Source organism: Ptychodera flava, chromosome 14, assembly GCF_041260155.1.
Source record: "Ptychodera flava strain L36383 chromosome 14, AS_Pfla_20210202, whole genome shotgun sequence".
NCBI lineage: Eukaryota > Metazoa > Hemichordata > Enteropneusta > Ptychoderidae > Ptychodera > Ptychodera flava.
Window position 1 is genome coordinate 31,356,418 of NC_091941.1, and position 24,272 is coordinate 31,380,689.

The 24,272-nt window shown below is 34.9% G+C and overlaps 1 protein-coding gene across 1 annotated transcript in view; it reads right to left on the reverse strand.

Moving 5' to 3' along the window:
• Positions 1-22,254, reverse strand: part of LOC139150181 (uncharacterized) — a 48,538-nt gene extending 26,284 nt beyond the window's left edge. Inside the window, exons 1-8 of the mRNA XM_070722393.1 lie at positions 22,163-22,254; positions 19,350-19,508; positions 17,520-17,605; positions 15,533-15,770; positions 10,242-10,370; positions 9,548-9,654; positions 5,040-5,177; positions 277-407 (exon numbers count right to left, since the gene is read on the reverse strand). Of these exons, the coding sequence (XP_070578494.1) occupies positions 277-407; positions 5,040-5,177; positions 9,548-9,654; positions 10,242-10,370; positions 15,533-15,770; positions 17,520-17,605; positions 19,350-19,486 (966 nt within the window). The 5' untranslated portion in view covers positions 19,487-19,508; positions 22,163-22,254. The remainder of the gene's footprint in view (positions 1-276; positions 408-5,039; positions 5,178-9,547; positions 9,655-10,241; positions 10,371-15,532; positions 15,771-17,519; positions 17,606-19,349; positions 19,509-22,162) is intronic.
• Positions 22,255-24,272: the final 2,018 nt, after the last annotated feature.

The window sequence follows — 24,272 nt, forward strand, 5'->3', positions numbered from 1 at the left end:
TGACTACATTCAATGCATGGTACAGTATTGGAAGTAAATTAAGAATTGAAAATTAAAACCAAACACTGATATCTATGATGTTCAAACATTGATCAAGCTGTACCAATGTCACTATAAGGCAGCTAACCCAACAATACTAGGTACTGATTCTTTCCATGCTGTTTTGAAATACCCACAAATACCTTTGAGAATTATTTTGCATGGAGATAACTGAGTCTTTACATGATAACAATGGGGTAGAACACAGAGTAGATGGCCTTGACGAGTTTGTTTTACCTTATCACTGGCTAGATCATCAATCAGAAAAGAACAGGTATCTGACCAATTGGCTAGCGGAGAAACCTGAGAGGTCTGTTTCCTCTGCTCCTTGACTTGAAGTACGCACCACCTGTAGTCATCCTGGAGCACTGTGTGGAAAGATACAAGGATATGAAAATGACACCGGCTGAAGATAGATGAATGGGAAGGATTGAGTGACATGGCTGAGTTCTTATACATGGCTTTTATAAGCCTCATGTGTTAACGCTTCAATTCAGCTTTTTTTCTGTCACTCATTCTCACATGACTAGCTTAAAACACAAGCTACCTTTTTAATAAAATATCATCCTTGCCACTTCATCACCTCTTGGATCCATGGTGCTCATTTGACATTTAATGACCTATACACTCTTACTATCGCACAAATGATCTTTTGAGTGGTGCTCAAAATAAAACTCTATGTTATCCAGATTTGCTGCTCTCTATTATCGATGACACTGTACTGTCAGTGAATATACTACTGTCAGGTGAAATCTGTCTGAGCTTTATCTATAATTATTGAATAATTTGTGTGTGAGCACAAACATGAAAATGAAAAGAAGTCCCCGTCAGTATGATTGGATCCAAACAGTATCATCTGGATGAAAATTCAGATTTTTAAAATGTTTGCTACCACAATGGAAAACCACTCTACTCTTTGGTATAGGAAAAATCTGCCGTGGCAGGTATGATTATTATGCATAACTTAGTGTTTTTCCAGGGATCAAAATGAAAATTTTACAGTCAAATTTAATACTTCTCAAAAATGAGAAATGTCGATATTCTCAGCAGTGATTGTTGAGATCCAATGCCATGTGCTCCAAATTTAGTAAACATAAAGACATTTATATTATTATAATAATTTTCTCCAGCCAATGTACAATGAGCCAGAGTAACATACATTTCTTCTTTTATATTTTTTAGAAGCTGGGACCTAACTTCAATATCCCACATTATCTTGAATTTCCCCCCAATCACCATTTTTTAGTAAATTGAATGATGTTGCTTTTGTTTTTGTTGCTTTTGTATTTTGCATTTCATGGAAAATGGACAGTTTAGTTTCACCACCATACAAATGGAAATGACTCACTACCTGATCTCTCTGTCATGTTCTGTACGTTCACTCTTTATTTTTCTCATCTAAATGGCCTTATTGCTATAGGCCAAATTACTATGTAATTATTACTGGCCTTATTACTATATAACCAAGGCCAAACATTTCAAGGGGTTATTGAAGAATCATCAAAAGAATATTGACATCAACCTTAGATATTCCTCATACTTACTGTTTCCTATCATTAGCTTTATCAAAACAATCATTATACAGATTTTCCCTATGCATATTTACTGTATTTTTAATCAATCAGAATTTACTGAATGCAGAGTTTGAGAGATTCTCCTGCATTTACATAATTTTCACAGCATGAACTGAACAAAGCTCTCCTTTTTTGTCATTAAAGACAAATCAGAATTTCCATGTACTAGCTGATTTTCTTGTCACTGCAATTACCATGTCCTAGGGAGCCATGTAACCGAGGCCATATAGCCAAAAGTTATTGAAGCATTATTTAAACCAATCTTGGTGTCAACCTGAGATTTTATCAAAATTTAAACTCTGATAGGAATGGATTTATTTGTGCATACTTGTCTCTAGGAGTCCCAGGGTAGAATTCATTAAATTACACACTGCAGATTACTCTGTACTTGTATTCTTTAAAACATTTATTTTTTCTGTTCCTTTATTGTCACAATTGGAACTATACAAAGATTCGATTTTTGATCGACAGGGTTTGTAAAAGAAATCCCGATTCTCAAGCTGCTAATTTTATTACCATAGCAATAACCACATATTAATGAGGTATTAGTGATCCAGTGAGTCATCAGCTCTAAAATATTGGAGCTGTTTTTATTCAACAACTCCAATCTATTTAACAACAGACCTAGTCACCAAGAAACTTTTTCATTTTTTTCTGTACTCATTCTTTTCAGACAATATTTCTGTAATTTCCATATTGTTTCAGAAGTCAGATATTATATTGTTCAGCATCTTGAAAGCATCACTGAGTGGCTTCCAAAAGGCATCTACAACTGTGTCCACAGACAGAACAGATTGAACAAACTTTGGACACAATTTCTGGTAACTATCCAGAGTAAATGTGAATGAGTCATCCATAAAGCACAGGCACTCGACCCGTTATCTAATAAAACATAACTTGATACAACCCTCCCGAGTCTCCTGTCATTCAGTCATAGCACACACTACACCGACCTGACCCTACCCTCGCTACGTCCCATGTATAAATAATAGAAGGTATGAAACTTAACCCACCGAGTCGCACACATCTCAGACCGACAGATTTTTTTCGGCGAGGAAATTTTAACTGAAAATGATCGAATTCCATGAAAAAATTAACATGAAGTAATAGAGTAATAAATTTATTGCTAGAAACTTACCGGCAATTTCAAAACTACTCAACGGAAGAGTTGAAAATCTAGCTACTTTGCTACGACAGGCAGCTCCGATATCGTCCAAAACACGAATTTAACAATTTACCTTTGACCTCTGAGCTCCCCATACCGGGCGGCGCCTCTGGTTGGTCTATTTCAGTCACGTGATCGCCGCGCACGTCATCAGCGTCATATTTGGCAGACGACGACTTTCAGATTTTACATTTCGTATGTAGAAAAAGTTAACAATGGCAGAGTACATTTATTGGTAAGTGTTTAATATCATTTCGTGCAAAAATAACGCGATTTTTAGAATATTCATTCCATAAACGATGGAGGAAAAGTGTATTTTGTATGCGCACCGGGGGAGTCGCACACGAACTAGTATTCACGCTAAAGCGGTGTTTACACAGTACATCGAAAAATGATTTTTTTAATCACTATTTTTTTATACAATGAGCCTATTTTCCGACACGCCATACACAAGCATACCATATCATTGTTTTATTTTGGCAAGCGGTGGACAATTATGCTGAAGAGTTGGGGTTTTCACACTGACTTTGTTATGTTTGATGGTTCTTCGCAAAATCGGTCTTTTCTCAAACAACATTTCGATGGAAACCCTCTCGACGCCAAAATGCACGTAGCTAATCGTTTTTACCCCGAGGAATCCATAGTTTTCTGCATGGACCCAAAGCACGTCATTAAGCGACTCCGTAACAATGTACTGAAAAGTGGCAAAGGGGAAGGCTCTACACGACACCTTGAATGGAGTGGCTACAAAATAGAATGGCAGCACTGGCGGGATGCCTACCATTGGGATATGGCTATGAATCCTGAAATGTATAGGGTAAATCATAGATTGACACAGGAGCACCTATATCCCAGCATGTCCAGTAAGATGAGGAATCACCTGGCAGAAGAGACTCTTGACCGAGAGATGCTCCATCTCATGAGATGTTACAGTGCAAGTTTGCCTGAGGATCATCATCTAACCGGAACATTAGAATTTTTACGCCATACCAGCAACTTGTTTCGTTCTTTAACGATGACAGGGAGGTCAAGAGTATTGACGATGCAAGACTCTCAGATATCAACGAAACGAAGGCTTGGTTCAAGTCCTGGCAAGATGATGTCTATGCAAATAAAGAACTTACAAACAGACAGAAATCGAAAATGTTGATGTCCAGTGAGACAAGAGAAGACGTTCTCTTTAGCATCACAGCTACAGTGGAAATATGTAAAAGGCGAGCAAATCAGGCTTTGACAACTCTCCCAAGTCGATTAAACAGTGACGTAGTTGAAAATTTCTTTTGCCAGCAAAGGTCAACGAAAAACGGCGCAAATACAAATCCTTCATGCTTGCAATATTCAAAAGGAATCAACGCTATCACCCTGTCAGGCAGCAGCCGCACATCAGCAAAGAAAGCGAATGCCGGATACAAATACGCAACACCGTTCGAATGTGAAAAACCAGCAAAACTATTGAAAAAATGATTTTGCATGTGTAACACCCCCTGACGGCTGATGACGTTGCGCGGCGATCATGTGACTGAAATAGACCAACCAGAGGCGCCGCCCGGTATGGGGAGCTCAGAGGTCAAAGGTAAATTGTTAAATTCGTGTTTTGGACGATATCGGAGCTGCCTGTCGTAGCAAAGTAGCTAGATTTTTAACTCTTCCGTTGAGTAGTTTTGAAATTGCCGGTAAGTTTCTAGCAATAAATTTATTACTCTATTACTTCATGTTAATTTTTTCATGGAATTCGATCATTTTAGTTAAAATTTCCTCACCGAAAAAAATCTGTCGGTCTGAGATGTGTGCGACTCGGTGGGTTAAGTTTCATACCTTCTATTATTTATACATGGGACGTAGCGAGGGTAGGGTCAGGTCGGTGTAGTGTGTGCTATGACTGAATGACAGGAGACTCGGGAGGGTTGTATCAAGTTATGTTTTATTCATCTCTTGGCAGATAACGGGTCGAGTGCCTGTGCCATAAAGTGCTTGCTATACACAGATAAAACTGTGTATTTTCTCATCATATTATTCATCAACCCCTTCATCAAAATGGTTTCACCAAACCTATTGTTGTCAAAGGTGAGTGTGGACCTGTTTACAGAGAACTGGGGGGAACAGGTTAAAATTGAGTTCAATTTTGACATGATTTTTCATGATGATACTCTGCCAAAAACAGCAAACTTGTAAACTATCCACTGATTGCATTAGGAATTATAAGTATATTTAAAGCAGTGGTAATATCATAATCCTACACTTGTGGCTTGATCAATACTCACTGGCTAGTTTGCTTTCCATGGTACCGCTGACAGTGATGGTCAGTACACCATTGGCTGTTGACTTTTGCTTAGCTTTCTCTGGTTCAAATCCTGCTTCTGGAACAATCTTGATGTCCAATTTACCTGGATCAACCAGTTCTGCAGATCAAAAAAAAAATCATTCACTACTTTATATGCAAAGTAGCAAACAGGGACAGACTGGCTATGTAATCACCATGTGTCATCTTAAATTGTAATGATGTTTTTCTACAACTTTTATTGTGGAATCAAACCATGACATTGCATATGTATTTTATAGTCACAATGGTGCTTCAACTTTATAGCAATCCACCACGTCTACTCTCCTATGTAATTACATTTTATTGCCAATTAAACTTCCCTGAAAAACGGATTGCAGGCAAAATGACCTTGATCCTGAAACACATTTTCAAGGATAAATTTAGCTGACAGCAGCTTTATATCATCATTTATGCAACGCTTCCTCACAGTTATAACAAACGAGATTTCTTTCCATGAAAAATTCAAATAGTGTTCAGAGGATAAGAGGGAACATGGCATGGAATGACAATTTCACGATAAAAACACGGAATATTAACATTGTCAATTACAATGCCTAATACATTCTGGCAGGTCTATCAGATTGAAATGAAATGTACTAACTCTTATTCTTGTTATACTCTATATGAGAAAAGAGTATTAATACTTCAGACAGCCGCACGTTCTACATATTTTGTCTTAAGTAATGTAATATAACCTCATTTTCTAACACAGGAATATATATGTTTTTGATTTGTTACAATCATTTCTGAGATTCTGCACATATAACACATTCAGCAATCACATCTCCAGCAATATCTACAGCAACACTATTCATCAAAGATATTCTATCGTTGGTTTGACAGAATCCCAAGTGATCATGGTACAGCTTGAAGGAAACTAACTTTGCCTGCAAACAATGCTTCTTGTGAGACTAACAGTTTTGTTGTTAGGGCATTCTTTCCTGGCTATGTGCATATATATTAATATTCAAAAGATTACAAAAATTAAAATATAAATTGAAACCAGGATGTGTGGGTTATAGAAGGTGAAAATGACAGAGAGTGGAAAGAACAGTACACTCACTGTTCACACTCCTCAGGGTGCAAATTTTAATACAGACTTCTGTTCTCAACAGCCTGTCTGCAAACTAAAAGATGAACAAAATCCATGCTAGTCAAGTCGAACTTCGATACCAGTAATGTAGCACTATTAAAGAGGAGTTGATTAATTTTTCAAATTTTGATATACTTAAAGTTTATCAATTATTCATGTAAATGATTTGTTCAGCTCCAAGAGACAATACAAGAATGATATTAATTATCCTAATTGGACAGGGAAATCAAGAATATTGTCCATTTCAACTCTTTCTCTCACATGTAAATTATGGTGAATTTTTTGGGGGTTCTCTTTGTAAAACAGAGTTGTTGTTCAACTCCCATAGTCATGTTGATATAAAATTTGACTTATATTGATACAGCCTGTGTGTGTTAATGTTCAACATCAATGTTGATCAGTGAATTTTAGTCCAGACTGGAATTTGTCAACCATTTTTTTGTTGTTGTTGGATAGTGTAGGAAGTATGTGTGTTAGCATGCTTAACATTTCACATTTTGAAATACTCTACAGAGAAGAAGGACAACATGTATTTCTTTCCTAGGAGAAATTACAGCCACTCACTTCAATTGTAAAATGAATATCATTCATAATAGTAGATCATAAAAAGTACATATTTGCATTGTATGATGATCATGATCAGACCTGTCATAATTTGTTTTTATTTGCATGTGATCACATTATGAAACTAGCAAAGCAGCAAATGTTCTTGTTGAGTCAATACAATAGGGGCAATCCCCATGTGAATACGCTGCATATTTCGGCTGTGTCACAGAAATTTGATCTGATTCAGGTAGATTGTCATTATTTACACCAAATTAAGGAATCTAAAATTTGGGTTATTGAGTACTGATTGGCTGTTTGGAAATAATTCAATAACAAGCGACCTAGCGGCCGATATAGCTCCGCTGTGTTTATATAGAGAATAACTATTTTTGACACATGTTGATGAAGAAGGTGGAAATCTTTGATAGCTCAATGCAGTGGCAAGAAAAAAATGGCTAAAATAAGCTGCAAAAATACACAATTGAAGATTTCATCATACTTTGAATATATCACATAGGATCATCCCTAAGAACATGTCAACCAAAGCTATCTGATGAGTAATTTTTGAGAATAAATTTTTTGACCAAAAATGGCAACAATTGCCCCCCAAAATAAAAATTGCAGATTTCATCATAATTTCAAAAGATCAAATTTAGTTCATCTATAGAAACCTGTATACCAAATTTCAAAGCTGTTAGACAAGTACTTTTTGAGAAACGCATTGTTAGACCAAAAATGGGAAAAATTGCCCCAAAAATTCAAAATTGCAGATTTCGTCATTATTTCAATAAATATCATTTAGTTCATCAGAAATTCAATATATATTACTTAGCTCATCTTTAGAAACCTGTATGCCAAATTTCAAAGCTATCAGACCAGTACTTTTTGAGAAACACATGTTTTGACCAAAAATGGCAAAAACTGCCCCAAAATTACAAAATTCTAGATTTCATCATTATTTCAATAAATCTCATTTAGTTCATCTATGGAAACCTGTATACCAAATTTCAAAGCTATAAGATCAGTAGTTTTGGAAATACACATTTTTTGACCAAAAATGGCAAAAGTTGCCCTAAAAATACAAAATTACAGATTTCATCACAAATTCAATATATATTACTTAGCACATCTGTAGAAACCTGTAAACCAAATTTCAAAGCTATCAGACCAGTACTTTTTGAGAAACACATGTTTTGACCAAAAATGGCAAAAACTGCCCCAAAATTACAAAATTGTAGATTTCATCATAATTTCAACAAATATCATTTAGTTCATCTGTCGAAACCTGTACACCAAATTTCAAAGCTATCAGATGAGCAGTTTTGGAAATACATATTTTTTGACCAAAAATGGCAAAAATTGCCCCAAAAATACAAAATTACAGATTTCATCAGAAATTCAATACATATTACTTAGTTTATCAATAGAAACCTGTATACCAAATTTCAAAACTATCAGACCAGTAAAATTATAGAAATACATTTTTTGACCAAAAAAGGCAAAAATTGCCTTAAAAATGCAAATTTGCATATTTCTGCACAATTTGAACAAATCTGAAACAGATCATCCCTAGGGACCTATGTACCAAATATCAAAGCTATCTGACCAGTACTTTTGAAGAAGAAGATTTTTAAAGATTTTTTAACCGAAAATGACAAAAATTGCCTGAAAAATACAAATATGCAAATTTCACCACAATTTGAACAAATCTGACTGAAGTCACCCTAAGCAAACTGCATATCAAATTTCAAAGCAATGGGACAAGCGATTTTAGAGAAGAAGATTTTTTTACCAAAAACACCAAAAAATGCCCCAAAAATACAAATATGCAAATTTCACCACAATTTGAAGAAACTGAAGTGAGGTCACCTCAAGTGAACTACATATAAAATTTCACAGCAATTAGACTTGCGGTTTCAGAGGAGAAGGCAATTGTTGACGGACGACGACTGACGACGGACGACGGACAATCAACCTATCTGATAAGCTCCGCGTCGCTGACAGCGGAGCTAAAAATACTGTTTCAGCTAACCAATTGGCTAAAGGCTTCTGAGACGCTGCACATTACCAGATACATATCTCAAGATATGAAAACAAAAGTGAAAAGTAAACAGCACTGTTTCAGTATTCATCAATTTTGTTTGACAATGAAGAACATTTGGGTACCAAATTTTTTTATGGAAATGGAGATATTTTATAATTTATCTACAAGAATGAAACAACGAGAATCTTGAAAGAAACTTTCGAACTGGGTGTGCTAGCTGTTCAGTTCAATTGGCTGCAAGCGTAACGTATAAGAAAGGAACATACTTTATTGTATACTTTCTACTATTTTTAAAGAGTGTAGAGTGCTTGTGTTATGGCCTTCAACAGACAAAATCAATACTTCATTATATGAAACACAGTCAAGTAAAAGGAAAATAACCGCCTCCTGTGACAGGGATCCATTGAGACTACTAATTACTTCTGTTCAGATCAAGGCAGGTTTCATTACTCAATGGTATCTCATTTCTTGACTATTTGGAATTCAACCTGACACATGCACTGCATGCATGGCTGATCATTACAGACTTGGTAGCATGATCTATAAGACATGAACACAGACACTTTGTAGCCTCTCTTTGGTCTACTTGCAGTGAAAACACACACACACTTGCTGCTCATCTTTGTTTCAGACTGTGTACCCAAACATCAAGTATTGGTGTGAAAGCCATCAGAGCATATGTAACTCTCCCTGGTATTGCAGTGTGGTTAAGTCAAACGTGTTGCAAAACCTGACACCACAAAGCCTTGATGGACTGCCCTCTTACCTGTTGTCAGGGTTTCAACAATCAAGGAATGTATCCAACCCTTGAGAATCGGAATCTCCATAAGCTGAACGGATTTCAAGACACACACTGAAAACCACACCTCTGGTCTGTAAGAGGAAATCACAGAAAAAAGTATTTAGCCTTTCTGATGGAATCTTCTGATGATTACAAAACAAGAATCACCACATTTCAAGGATCTGATGTTTTGCCTAAGGAGCATACAAACTCCACTCAATCATTGCATTTGCCTTCAGCCCTGAAATCTGCAGGATATATTTGTGTTGCAGGGAAGTACAGATGTTTCTGACACCGATTTGTTTTCCATGTCAAAAGATAATGACAAAAGAATGAAGTACTTCAGCCTTCATCATTAAAGCAAAATGTAATCTCGGAAGCTGATTTTCAGTAAAGAGCTTATTTAATTAAGAGTAATGGTCACTTACAGGTATTGAGTAAAAATTATGCCTTTTGGAATTGTCTCATTGGAAACACACATCCATTATGCATATCTATATTGAATTTCTCATAAAGACGATTTGTGTTTATTGTTTGACATCCTATATAATATTATATATATATATATATATATATATATATATATATATATATATATATATATATATAGCAAAACCAAAACCAAATGTTTAATGGCAATTTTATGTACAGCGTATTTTCTTCACATTTGCAGACTTACTTCTCCACAAATGACAGAGAGGCCTTGGTTATATGCGGGAAGGCGCTTCCTGAATTCATATGCAGGATGACTTGTGCCTTCCCACTGATGTTCAGGTTCTGTACTGCAATGTCCACACTCATGCCCATCCTGGTGGAAAAGCGAAAAAAAAATGAAAATTTACAAAAATTGACAGTTGACATGTTCTTTTGTTTGTTGTAGAGACATGGAAGACAATATTCTTTGACTGTTACAAAATTCATGACAGTGTACAAAAGGAACTGTGAAGGTTGATAGATGGGATTAAGTCAGCCATTGTATATTGAAGGTAAGTGTTTATCAGAGTGACAGTCAGTACTTCTCACATCCCAATGGTTATATCCTGTTTCCTGCTATTGTCAGATGTTTTCTGTCACTAATAAACACTCCTCTTTTAAGAGAACGAAAGTGACTGTGAAGATTTTAGGGAGACAACTTCACCTGACAAGCTGGCAAAGCTGTCTATCATATGAACAAAGACATTTTATTTTGCACTACTGCAAAAAATTGATCTATAACACTATACAATCATTAGAAAACAGGAAAACAGAGAGATGTACAGTCATCATGGTCTGTGATATTCAGTAAATTCCATTTTTTTGTTATTCTCATTACTGTAGTCTCACACACTGCAAGATAAGTTATTTTTTATAAGTTTGTACAAAACCAGCAGTCATTTTCTTGCAATGCCAGTGATTTCCTGGCAACAACAATGCTTTCAGGCATGATAATATATTTGTAAGCTCATTGCAGTTATCGCAAACTAGAAGGAAATGCAGAATAAGGTGACTGCAATATTCTCTAATGGTATTATTAGAAATTGATGTTGCTATTTCGGGTCAGTTATCATAATCATCGCTAAGTGTATTGATATGAAGATTGATATATCTTCTGGTTACAATGCGGCAAAGACAGATTGCAATCACATTACGGTCAGAGACAATTTCTGTTGCATCCTTTTGTCTTCATTGACATTTTAGGTGAGGTCGTGACAGCCCAATAGCAGGATGATGGAGCATAAAGAAAGAAAGCAACATAACAGACATGATTGCACCTGCAAAGGCACTGCTGGCCAGTTTTTTCAATTTAAGGTAGAAGTTTTCTCTAGGGTCTATGGTAGCACGCATCTCAGGAACAGATTTTTGATCTCTGAAATCCATACACTTCTTTGCCTATCAGCAATTCTCAGGCTTGTATGGATTCATGTCAAAACTTGCAGATTGAGTTTTCAATTTTCTTTGCGTGAAAATGGAAAATAAGTCTTGTTTGTGTGAATATTGAAAATTGCATTTTTTTTTAAAGAGAAAAATCCATTTTTTTTCCTAACAGGGTAGACAATGGTGGCCAGTTTCAATTTAAAGTATGTGGAAATTTAGGTAATTTGCCACGTTTCTTGCAAAAACTTTGGATTGGAAATCCCAGATAAATGCATAAATGAACCTATACAGTTACATGTGCTGCTACAGGATTTTCGGTTCAAAGCTTTCTTTGGCAGAGAATGACTAAAAGTTTAACACTTTCATTTATTGAGGTGTGTATTACATTTCTGGAACCATCTGCTGTATATTCAAACAATTATAATGAGAGGGAGAATTTCACACATAAATGCTGGAATTAAGATAAAGTCGTCATTAAAATTATGTTGCTTGAATGGTTCCACCCAGGAATAAAAAGGATGCATGGTGTTTTACTGACTCAGTATGCCCATGAGATCAAGTGATGACGGTACAAACAGACCCTCATGTACAAACGCACAATGCAAATATGCTTATTTCAAGGAGCAGTTGTGCACATGGTTTTGTTTGTACCATGACTGATTCGAATTTCAGGTTAAACCCATGCTGGGCAAATATTTGTAAATGATAGAAATTATCCCTGTTTTTCAGATCATGATTTCACATTATGTGTTACCATGGTAAAATGTTCAAACCGTGTGTCTGTTGATATAACTGTCATGGTGATACGATATTTATTCAGACATCACATATGATCAATATCCTACTCAAAAATGATCCAGAAACAGACAACTATATTGTTTACAATTGAATGAGTCACAACTGGATATACGTCTAGAATTTCTAACAAATGAAAAATGTTTGTATAATAGTTTGTGCACTGAATGTTGTTAAAACTCTATGATGGACATTTCCAGATCACTAATCCATTTTCAACAGTCATGCAACTTGAAAAAAACTTTTAGGAGTGTATCATTTTTAAAATTGTTGCTTGGCAAACAACGTCATTCTGTTCTAGCTAGTGGACAAATTTACATTTAGCATTGTTTCTTCCACACTCCAGTTATGATGAAAGAGTCATAGAACTAAGTTTCTTGTGCACATTGTGGTATACATATTATTATAATAAATAAATATTAGTTTTCTTATCTATGTATGTCTTGGCTAAATATGGAACATGTTATCAGTCTCATAGTTTATCTGTTCAATATAGAGTGACATCAGAACACACTTCCCGTTATGATTACAAAAATGAAGTGAAAAAAAAAACACCTTGAAAATGAAAAAATGAAACATTTCAATTATGATATAAGAGGTTAAAGAATATTTCCCTTGCATGTGAAAATGTGACAAAAATTATTATTTTGATAGAATAAAGTCACACTTTTAAGCAATTCATGACTATAAAATTATTGCATGAAAGAGGGAATAAATGGTAATTTTAGTTACTGAACTATTTTGTTTTTCATATGTTCTGGAAGGCAGAAAAATCCAACTGCTGGTAATTTTGAGTAAATTGAAAAGTAACTAGTAGGAAGCATAGTACAGGTGGTCTCATCACTTGACCCAGGAATTACAATATTTCTTGTATTGGGGGGTACTAGTATTTTCTTTTTGCTGTGTCTATATCATGGCAAATCAATATTGTTGTTATATGAGTCTCCATCTTGAGTTTGTTGCCTTGTATCTCTTTGTAAATTGTAATCATATGTGCATGTTTGATTTTTAAAATTTAACGTCAATAATAATTATCATTGCATACAAAATTGAAACACATGATATTAACTTAGTAAAAAAATTCTAAATCAGCTTTAAGGAAAATCCTCTTTTGAGTGTCACCTATGTTGAACAAGCTTTTGCAATCTCTGTAATAATTTACTGTAAAAACCATGTGGTAACAATGCCAATGTATTATGAGCATTATTTTGTCCCATACCGTCCTATGGACATGTACATTTGTCCCATACCTTGCTAACGAACATTTAAATCTTAGCTTTTTCTGTACATTTGTCCCATACCTTGCTAAAGAACATTTTAATCTTACAATTTATGTACATTATTTTGTCCAACACCTTGCTGAGCACATTTGAATCTTAGCTTTTCATGTACACTATGTCTCATACCTTAAATATTAGCTTTTTATATACTAGTACATTCTTTTATCCCCTACCTTGCTATTAAGTCAGAACATTTAAATCTCAGGTTTTTATGTACAGATCTGTCTGACCTAGTTTTGATACTCAAACTTTTAATCTGGAATGGTAGTGTCATATGATGCCTATGGCATGCTAGTACTGTTCGGATGATAACATCTAACTGTCCAGGGTCTAGGTTTTTGTTATTGCTTCCAAATGAGATCTGTATAAATGTCATGGTAAAACTTGGAATATGAATGTACTACTGGGGACAGATTTTGTGATGATTTGCAGGTCTACAGATTGTGCGGAGTCATTTTGAAAAATGTAGAGAAAACTTAATTCTTTATCACTATATTTCTCTGAAAATTGAAATTGAATTCTTTCCAAAGAGCACAGTGAATGCTAGGCAACTGTCTTGAATTTCACATGCAGTGAAATTTAGCTGATTTGCTTCTGATAACAATTTTGTATAGTGACCTCTAATCATTACAACCGTGAAAGAAAATATGAATCGTTTAAAATTTCTTTGAGCAGAAAATATGAAGGGATTCAATTTCAAATTCATTTTCAAGGCTCTATGTAATAACATTAATCACCATCTTAAGGACTGACCAGTGCTCATAAAAAATTTAGCAAAAGGAAACTGAAATGGTGAACACATCATTACAAAAGGAAACTGTGAATTTAATAACTATTCCCTTTTCTTGAAAACATATTGTCTACGGTACTTGTAATATTTCTTTGAACATGTTTAAAAAAGAGATCAGATAAAATATTAGCTTTATGGCTTTATTTTGATGCAGAAATTGTAACCTTTAACCATCAGTCTAAAGTGAAATGTTAACAGCCTTGCTCGAATGGATATACTTCAGTACATTAACATTTTCCATCAGCTGTAACCTGATTAAACGGTTTGTGAAATGATGTCAATTTCTGCTGTTACATTTTCTTTATTTACTTGATTCTGTCCTATTCTTTTCTCAGTGATCCTTTGCAACCAACGCTTAGTCTCATCTATAATTTAAAAAATGATCACTATGTTAGAGGATTGTGAAAGAGAGAAAGATGATAAAAGCTGAAAAGTAGATTTGTGTTGAGTCAAGAATTAATTGTGGAACAAAGTAGGGTATGATAGTGGGCATTGCATCATTAAAATGTTCATCCAATTCTTGTTTACATGGTTCAAACCTCATCAACAGAGTAATGTGATTAAATCTAACACAACAAGTTACTGAGTTATGGTATCTATGAAGATGATAAGTATTCCATTGTCTAATCCATACTTCATAGTGTTGTAATAGCAATGACTTCATGCACATCATGTAGACATTGTCATGATGAAACAGTGTTCTCCATGGCCTGGAGAAACACAGGTTTAGTCAGTTAGTTGTTGTGATATGTATGCATTTCTAAGGTTATTAACATATTTATGAACAGATTGGTCTGAGAACAAAGGGTTGCCCCATCTTTCAAAATCCCCATCATGGAAAAAGACTTTGAGCGATACACAAGTCTACGTTCAGTTTGGAAGTTAGAGAATAGCATAGCACAAAAGGTATGATATTGTAAACTTTATAGAACAATATTGGCTAAAAACATTGGTGGAACCATGAGATAACTTTGCGGTAAAGAATTATTTACAAAGCCAGACTTCATTTTATGATTATGATACATTGAACATTTCAAATGTCGGATATACAATGACGCTCCCATGCACAATATGTATTCTACATATCATTGTACAAACCAGTGCATGGTCAGACGAATATCCATACAATTGTTCAGATGTGCATCGGTATATGTATAAAAGAAAGTCTTACTATATGTAAAACACATGCATATGTTCAGGATCTTAAATATTAAATGGTGAATTCATTCAAATTATTTGTCAAAAACTTACAGCTTTGCTCCAAGTCTTGTGCGTAGTACCATTTTGAACTCTGGTGAATAGAGTCCGATGTCTCCTTCAAAGACTACTTGATAGCTGGTGATGTTGCTACCCAGTGCCTGAGGGGGTTGTAGTACAGTTTCCGCAGTGGCAGGGAAAGCATGGAGGTGATCGATGACTTCATATACCTTCAAGTATTTGACATATGGCGTACCACTTCCTATATGAAAACTGTGAAGTTCCATACTTTCTGTGGATGTATGAACATTAGATAACATTTTGATAAGTTTCATATGGAATAAGGTATCTTGCTATCACAATGCATAGATATGGAAGTCAAGTAAATTAGTAGATACCATAGATGGATGCACTTTGTTGAGATCATGGCCATAATTGTACCTGCAAGATGCATTTTTGTGATGTAAAACTTATTAAAACCTCATAACAGATAGTAGTATAAAAGTGATGGATCCTATTTGATATTAAATTTCATATTTTCCCCCAAATTTTGCTTACGAATACCCGGCTCATCGAACAGTATAATAATTTAATTCACAATTTGAACTACAAAAATCAGGTTAGGTAGTACAATTTTAATTCACAATTTTATTTGCAAATACCAGATGAGATATTACAATTTTAATTCAATTTAATTTCTTCCTTGCTGTAAATTCTTCATAAAAACTCATTTGTAGTATCACATTCCTGTCTTCAATCCATTTCTTTGTTGATATTTGACATTTAATATCATTATATAACTGCAACATTATCACTAGACTAGCACTAGTGGATCTGAATGTCACTTGAAAAAAAGAGCTAATAGATGCAGGGCAATGAAAAAAACTACATGATAACTGTCACGTCTATCAAGGGACGGAAGAAGTGAAGCGATGCACCTACATTGGAGAGAGCACTATAATAACCCCATGGAGTAGATAATCAAACTCAAGTCGTGCTAAACCACATGGGAATTAATTATTAATGCAATATACAGTATTCCCTTGTGTCTCTCACCAATAAGCTGACCTTCTTTCAAAAAGTACATTTTTGGACGTACAGTTTATTGTTTACTGAGTGTAATTCACATTTGCACAGTTTTCTCTTTCTCTACTCAACCTTATCTACTTGTTAATAATTATTCCTCCGTGAAACGTCCTGAATACACACTACATCAAGTCACTATGATTAATTATCGAAAAGACCTCCATATTGTCATAAGAAAGTTTGTTTGCATGGATGATTTTTTTCATCATACACCTCTTTGAGTTTTGAATATCACAAATCAACAGATGGTTTCACAACTGGAAGGTCTTCTACAGAATACTGTACTCGCACACATTGAATACATCTCACATCTCTACAGTGAGGATTTAATTGGACTAATCCACTGCTAACTCAACCATGTTTAATACAGGGCTTGATCGCAGACAAGCATTCAATTATTCAGTGAATGATGGATAGCTTGCAGTCTGTCACCATGACAACAAAGATTCAAAACTTTTTGAGTGAATATCTGTTGAGTTAGACATGCAGCCTTAGCAACCTTGATATCAAATTGATAGCCCAATGCAAAAAGGTTGGAATTCCTTTTTCATCTAAATGTGAGACTTCATGTTTTACTCACTGACTTCATATCAATCCTTTTTGAACTTCTGAAAATCCAAATATGCAAAGAAGCCACAAATATGATACATCTCTGCCAACCTTTTCCGCAATAGCAGCCTATTTTCAACTACTTCTAAAAATGTAGAAAATCTGAGTTGCATTATTCTTGTACAGGGCCATTGAAATATTGAGATGTAAAATAAAGCAACACAATCATACTTATTCCAAGACCATTGGTGAAAATTCTTAGACATTTCAAAAATCAATAAAATTTGTGACAGACTTATAAAATCATATTGTACATCTGTCTGAAAGACCATCACCACTTACAACTATGTTTTGCATATTGAGATCAAGTAAAAGTATTAGATGTGTATCTGTAGTGGTTTCTCACCGACAAAACTTGGTTTTGCATTGAGTAGGACTTGGTCCAATTCTTTCTTGAGACGCTTGAAAATTGAGTCATGACTGAACAACCACCTGTTATAGATGAGAATGTCACCGTGAGTTCATTGTGTTTTTTTTCTGAAATTCTGAAGAAATGCAGGTGTTACAGTGACTGTATGATACTCGCAAAAACATACTAGAAGAAGTTGACTGATCACGCAACCAAATCACCTGATGTATTGTGTATCAATTACTTAGAAGGTAATCTGCCAAGGGAAGACATGTTATGCATCATTTAGACTAATTTAATTGCCACTTTCCTAATTTTGAAGAGTCAAGTCAATTGACACAATACAACAGCTCAATTTACATTGAAGTGCACTGATGACAACACGGTTTCCTCTCTCAGATCATTTTACTGAAGTGCCGTATTCAGACACTCACTGGGACAGATGATGGACTGCTAGCGGGTAAAATTAGGTGGATAATTGGATTCGGCCTCTAATGGAAAAGGATTAAATTCGTTCAGTACACAGATGTATGAACTAGCAATTGGGATGAAGAAATTACACTGTGTATCGGGTGGTGTTTGCATCTAGTGTGTTTTTGTAAGAAGCAAGGGCAAAGAATCATCAGATTCAAGTAATTAATCATTTGGCTGAATGTTCTTCTTTTTGTAATTTTTCTCTGCTTCAGTGAAGACACATCATATATCAAATATGAACAATGGGCAAAGACAACATAACATTATCAGAGCATAGTTGTTTCATTAATTCAATGTGACTCTAAGAATGTTGTACCTCAGTTTTTACACAATTTTCATTTGACATTTCAGTAGAAAAACAACCTTGCATACAACTTGATTCCAAAACAGTGGAGGGTTGCTTGGCATCCTTCAAACTCCTCAGGGTAACAGTCACCTTGAAAGCTGCTCTGTATTTTTTTAAACACGTTTCACAGTGAATTCATTAACTTTTAATATTCATGAAGGCTACACTCACAAACTTTAGATTTGACACAATCCAGAGTCCTTGCCCTAAGTTGTGACAATCGTCTCACAGAAAGATCAATTATTGAAGAGTCTGGCTTAATGTAAGTGATTAAACAGACATGATACACAAAAATACCACCAGTTGACATGGCTAAAAAATAGTACTAGTTGCTATGGTTACACATATCATTATGAGCAGACATTGTACAGGTGAAAATTTCTATTTATTTTCGCAGTGTTTCGGTTTGCAAGCACAGTTTAAGCCACCAGCAGGACATGCTGTATATCTCTTAAATCCTTGCACATTAAACCATCAAAGGAACCAGCATCATATACAAAAGACACAAGAAATATCAATCAATCTTGGATCTGTGATGATAAAAAAAGCCAGTCTGTCTAAAATTTATCAGGGGAATTAGAGTCAGGAATGCTACTTTTTGATGATTTTTTCACTATTTTTGTTTTTAATGCCAACCATAATTGCTTGCTTTACTCCAAAAGGCAAGTTGATATATACAGTATACAGCTCGTCAACTCAGCCTGTACTTGTGTAAACTGTATTGCCATTGTTATTGTTGACAACTGAATTCTAGTCTTGACTAGAATTCAAATGTAAACAATAACAATCCATTTTAGATGCCATGTTGACAAGATAAATAATGGATAATTCAACATTCTTTTGGAAGTAGAGTAAATAGTTACAAATGACATATAACAAAAATAACGAAACAAAATTATCAAAAGTTAGCATTACTGGCCCTTTAAAGTTTCAAGACAAGTTTGCTTAAAATCAAGAAATGGACACACATCTTTCCTAAACAATCAAAACACTTTTAACAATCTTACCATCTATTAATAACAAAATTCAGCCACTCAGCTGTCTCAGACTGACGCAGTGCCCTCTGCTGGTGTACCCGTAGAGTCTCCACCACAATGGCTTCGTTAACAATCTTGATCATCCGGGCTCTCCATATCACAAACATCAACAAGATCAGCCCAAGAATGCTGAGGAAAGAGTAACCCAAATGTCCCAACGACCAAGCCACCGAAACAAGTATCACATTGAAAATGTAGACGGGAAATAGACGATAAAATGGTACGGCATTTTTCTCATGTTTGCCTGATATGATGTCTTCTCTGTTGCCTCCATGGTAACGGCCAGGTATTGTTTTTTCAGACATGTTGGTTGGTTCAGGTACCCGCCACCATACTGTTAGTTGCTTAATATCTTAATAATTCTTTAAGTTACTGAGATTTTTTACCAATTTTCTTCATTTAGTTTCATGCACTAGAAAGGAATTAAGACAAAGTTGACAGTGATAATGAATATTTACCATGAACATAAATAAATCTTTACATTAAAGCTGCATCATAAGTTTTGATGTATATATTTCCATGATTTTGTCATTTGTAAAATGTTGTTTCTTCCACTCTTCCAAATTCATGCCAAAATGCATCATTCTCAAAATTTAAACGCAGCCTGTTTGTTTGGGTTGTCTAAGAAAAATAAAAAGTTTGTTTCTCATCCGAGACATTGCAAAAACGATGCAGTGATGCAGTTTTTTCTTCTCAAATTTTCTTTTATTTTCAACCAACAAGAACGCGCAAAAAACATGAAAACAACATAGGAATGCACGCAGGGATAAATGCACAGCAGTGTTGCAGTATTTTTGTATACCAACAGTTCTGTGGTTTGACTTGTTAAATGCAGCAATGCAGAGTTTTGACAGTTTAATATAACAATGACATACGTGTACAGTTCTGAATGGAATGCTAGTAAGTTATTTTGTCTACAGTTCTGTTTTACACAGCATCGTGTTATGCAATATTGTCGCATATTTTTGTGTTTTTATTTTTTCCTTTTTATTTCCTCATGAGCACAAAAAAAAGGTTGATGCGGCGGGTGGAATTGATGCACCCGAGGATGAGAAACAAACTTTTTATTTTTCTTGGCCTTATTGCTGACAACTGAATTTCAGTCTGGACTAAAATTAACTTGTCAATTATAATGAACAGGGCTAATAATTCTTTCAACATATTTTACCGGAAAGAATAAGAGAAAGGGTAGTGAGTAATGAAGACAAGAATAATGAAATACCTGCAAAGGTTACAGCTATCATTCATTCTTTTAATGATCTCATATTAATTATTATAATGATGTTCACACACAAAGACTATACAGACAAAGATTATATAAAGAACTACTAGGATAACCCTTGATACCTGTATGTAAAATATTGATATTTATTTCACCATGACAACAGGGCATTCACTTAATGGTAAAGAGTAGAGAGAAGAGGTGACTTTATTATTTGCCTGCAGTAGCTCTTTCCTGGATAAACAACATGCACAGGGGGATCAATTAGATTTCAAAGTGTTGAAGGTATGTAGATTCCCTCGCTGTAACTTACATATACATCAACTCTCACAGTCTCAGGTTGTGAGTGTCAGCATGATGTACACCCTGAGGTGGCAACGCTACACTCATTTGCAAGCACAGGACGCAGTTGCTGTCTCTCAAGGACAAATTCAAGGTCATCTTTTCCCAGTTTGACAAATTATTTATGTTGCTCTGTTAACTGGAGCATATGCTGCATTTACAAATGTTCAAATCTGTGTTTGTGACTTGAGGACATAGATATATCTGCATCTAGAATTGTACAATCATTGCTAAGTTACAAGAACACCTTGCATACCAACGTATATCTATCATATATATATATATATATATATATATATATATATATATATATATATATATATATATATATATATATATATATATATATATATCTTTGTCAGAAACCACAGACTACAAATATTAGATTATGACAAACTTAGAACATAAGTAATACTCAAAGTTGTACGGTAACAAAGACAAATTAATGACTAAGTTGATGCTCAATAATAATACCAACATTTACTGAAGTTAATTCACATATCAGTTTGCTATGAATGACAATGTCAAACAATGGAAAAGGCAAGTGGCTTTCCTACCTGTAATAGTATATATTAGTGAAAACTTGATCAATTTATATCTCTGGAAATGAAGAAATGAATAGTACAGAATGAAAGTAAAATCTTTCCTTCATATTGATTCAGTATAAACTCATTTTGCCAGCTCCAAATCATCACCATTTCATTCAGAGTGCTGAAGTTCTCTTTGTCACACTACAGAGGCTTTCCACTCTTATCATGTTTTCATTTTCCTAAAAGAGGTTGTATCAAGATCTGAAATCAAGCGTTCTGAACATCTGATATTCTACCACCAGGGATTGAAGGCTTACAATAGCAGGTAGGATAGATGAGTATAGGTCTGTGAATTTCATCTCAAACTACCTTCCTCAAATCCAACTTGGTTTGTTCTGTTGTCCATCAAGTTCTCATCAGCAGTTTGGCTAATTCTTCTACGGTACATCAACAGTTCACTTGATATAATTTTGTTCATTTTGAACAAAAATTAAGGATATTTTGATTGTCACACTCATAGACCTGAACAGGTATTTTGGAAAAAATTATCAATGTGTAAAAATCAACTGAAAATAATTAATGCAACAGGTGGAGCACAGTAGTACAGAAAAGAATGCAGCCTTTTGACTCCACAGATAAAACATCTCAGTGGGAAGGGGTAGGGGGCACTATGCAAAAAAAAACTGTACCTGGAGGGTATGCGCAACAGATTGTAGGTGAGTTTGTACGTATTCTTTGTGGAAACAATGTCAGTATTCACCTCTGTGCTTTGTATTCCATAAGTTTATTGATACAGAGATATATTTGAAGAGGAACTGTCAGCCAGAATGTCCCATTGCTGTGATAACTGGCAAACAATACGAAAGACAAAAAAATATTCACTGACAATGGGAGTGCAATGGTGCTGTTCACAGGTTGGTTACTAAATGTAGCTGCTCATGTACAACACTGGACACTGCTGCATGAAATGCGGACAAATTTTGTCAGTGTTGCATGCGTAGCTGTTGTTGCATTTCGCAATCTGAGCCATTAATGTCTTTTAGTATTCATTGTAACATTAGCAGTCACCCATTAAGTTGTATACATATTCATCATTCTTGGGTGCATAATTTCTACAAACGCAATCTAAATTTGGGGGTACATATTTGTTTTTGCATATTATGTGAACAGCCCTATGCTATTCATAACACAAGAGCATTGTAGTGACAGTGCAGGCAATGCCTTGATGCAAAACAATAGTTTAATACATTAGCATTATGCTGTACATGTTGTTGTTTATGTAAAAAATACCCAGAGTGATTTCATATGTTTCAATGCATTGTATTTTCAACTACTATATTATATTATAGGGTTATTCACAAAATACGGCCCTGTATGGACGAGGGCTCAGTGAGTGACGTATTGGACGAGCCGAAGGCGAGTCCAATACGTCACTCACTGAGCCCAAGTCCATACAGAGCCGTATTTGTGTATAACCCTATTATTATACACCTCCCTCCATTAATCGTCCGTATAAACTAATTCTATGGTAAATTTGAGGGATACGGCATGCGCGATATGAGTGAAACGCGCGCGATTGTTGCGTTGGCACGAAGCCAATTAATTTTCAGTGCAGTACAAGCAAACTTCGCTGAATGTTTTCAATTTAATTAGTTTTTAAAATAAAAATCGATTGCATTTAGACTCAGTTTTGTGTTTAGCGTGTTTTAAAGCTTACACTACGAATACATTTTGGAGGAAGTTGTTATTGTATCTATAACTCACCGTAAATAGTTTGTTTACATCCGATAATCACTAGGTCAAAGGTCAAACAGGCGCGTCGCGCGTCTCCCGTATTCGGGACTCCGCGTACTATACAAACTACGGAAAGTTATTGGACGGTCAAACTCCCATAGGTTACGGCAGTAGGGTATTATACAAAAGATTACAGTTGTTCTGTAGTTACTCTACTGTATTCTCTCAGGATTTGATAACAGTAACAATACACACAATGTAAATTATTAAATTCCTCCATATATTTAATAGTTCTTCAGATTCTTCTTGTCAAGCAGTACTGTGGATTATTTTATTTTCACTGAAATTTATTTTAGCCCAAAACAGATTTTCAATGTTTCACTGTGATCATATTTTCACTTTGTCTAGTCTGACTACATGCAAAGTATTGAAAATTAAAATTTTCACTTGGATTTTATTTTAGCAGAAAAAAGGTCCAGCGGAAATAGTGAAAATAAATTCCAAATGAAAATGAAGTATTCAACAGCATTCAAGCAAAATTTACATGCTCCTACTACAAATATTGCTAAATAAATAAAGTAAAGGAACTTTGGTATTTCTTGATAAAATGCCTGGGAACAAATCCTCCTTTCATGACACATGTCAAAACCAAATGGACAATATAATTTATGCCTTCCATTTTGTCAGCATAAAGAAGTCAGCAGGAATGTAAAGTATGTCACAGTTTTCTACCAAGAAGTTGTAACCTTTGATCTCCACACTCTGCCCTGCCAACAAAGAAATGGCTTACAGACAGTTTTTTGCACAAAAAGCTTAGTTGGCTACCCCTGACTACTGCAGATGCTATGTGAAAATGCTACGTTACCAGTACATAAATTGGAGTTGACTACAAAAACATGTGAAGAAGCACTACGTGTTCTGTGTAACAAATCAGCTGTTTCTAAGAGCGAGTGAATTATTATATTATCAACAGAGGTATATACAAAAGTATGACAAAGTTATTTTTGACATTTTTGCTCACCTGTTCTCATGTCTATTTACATACTATTATAATATTTCATCCAT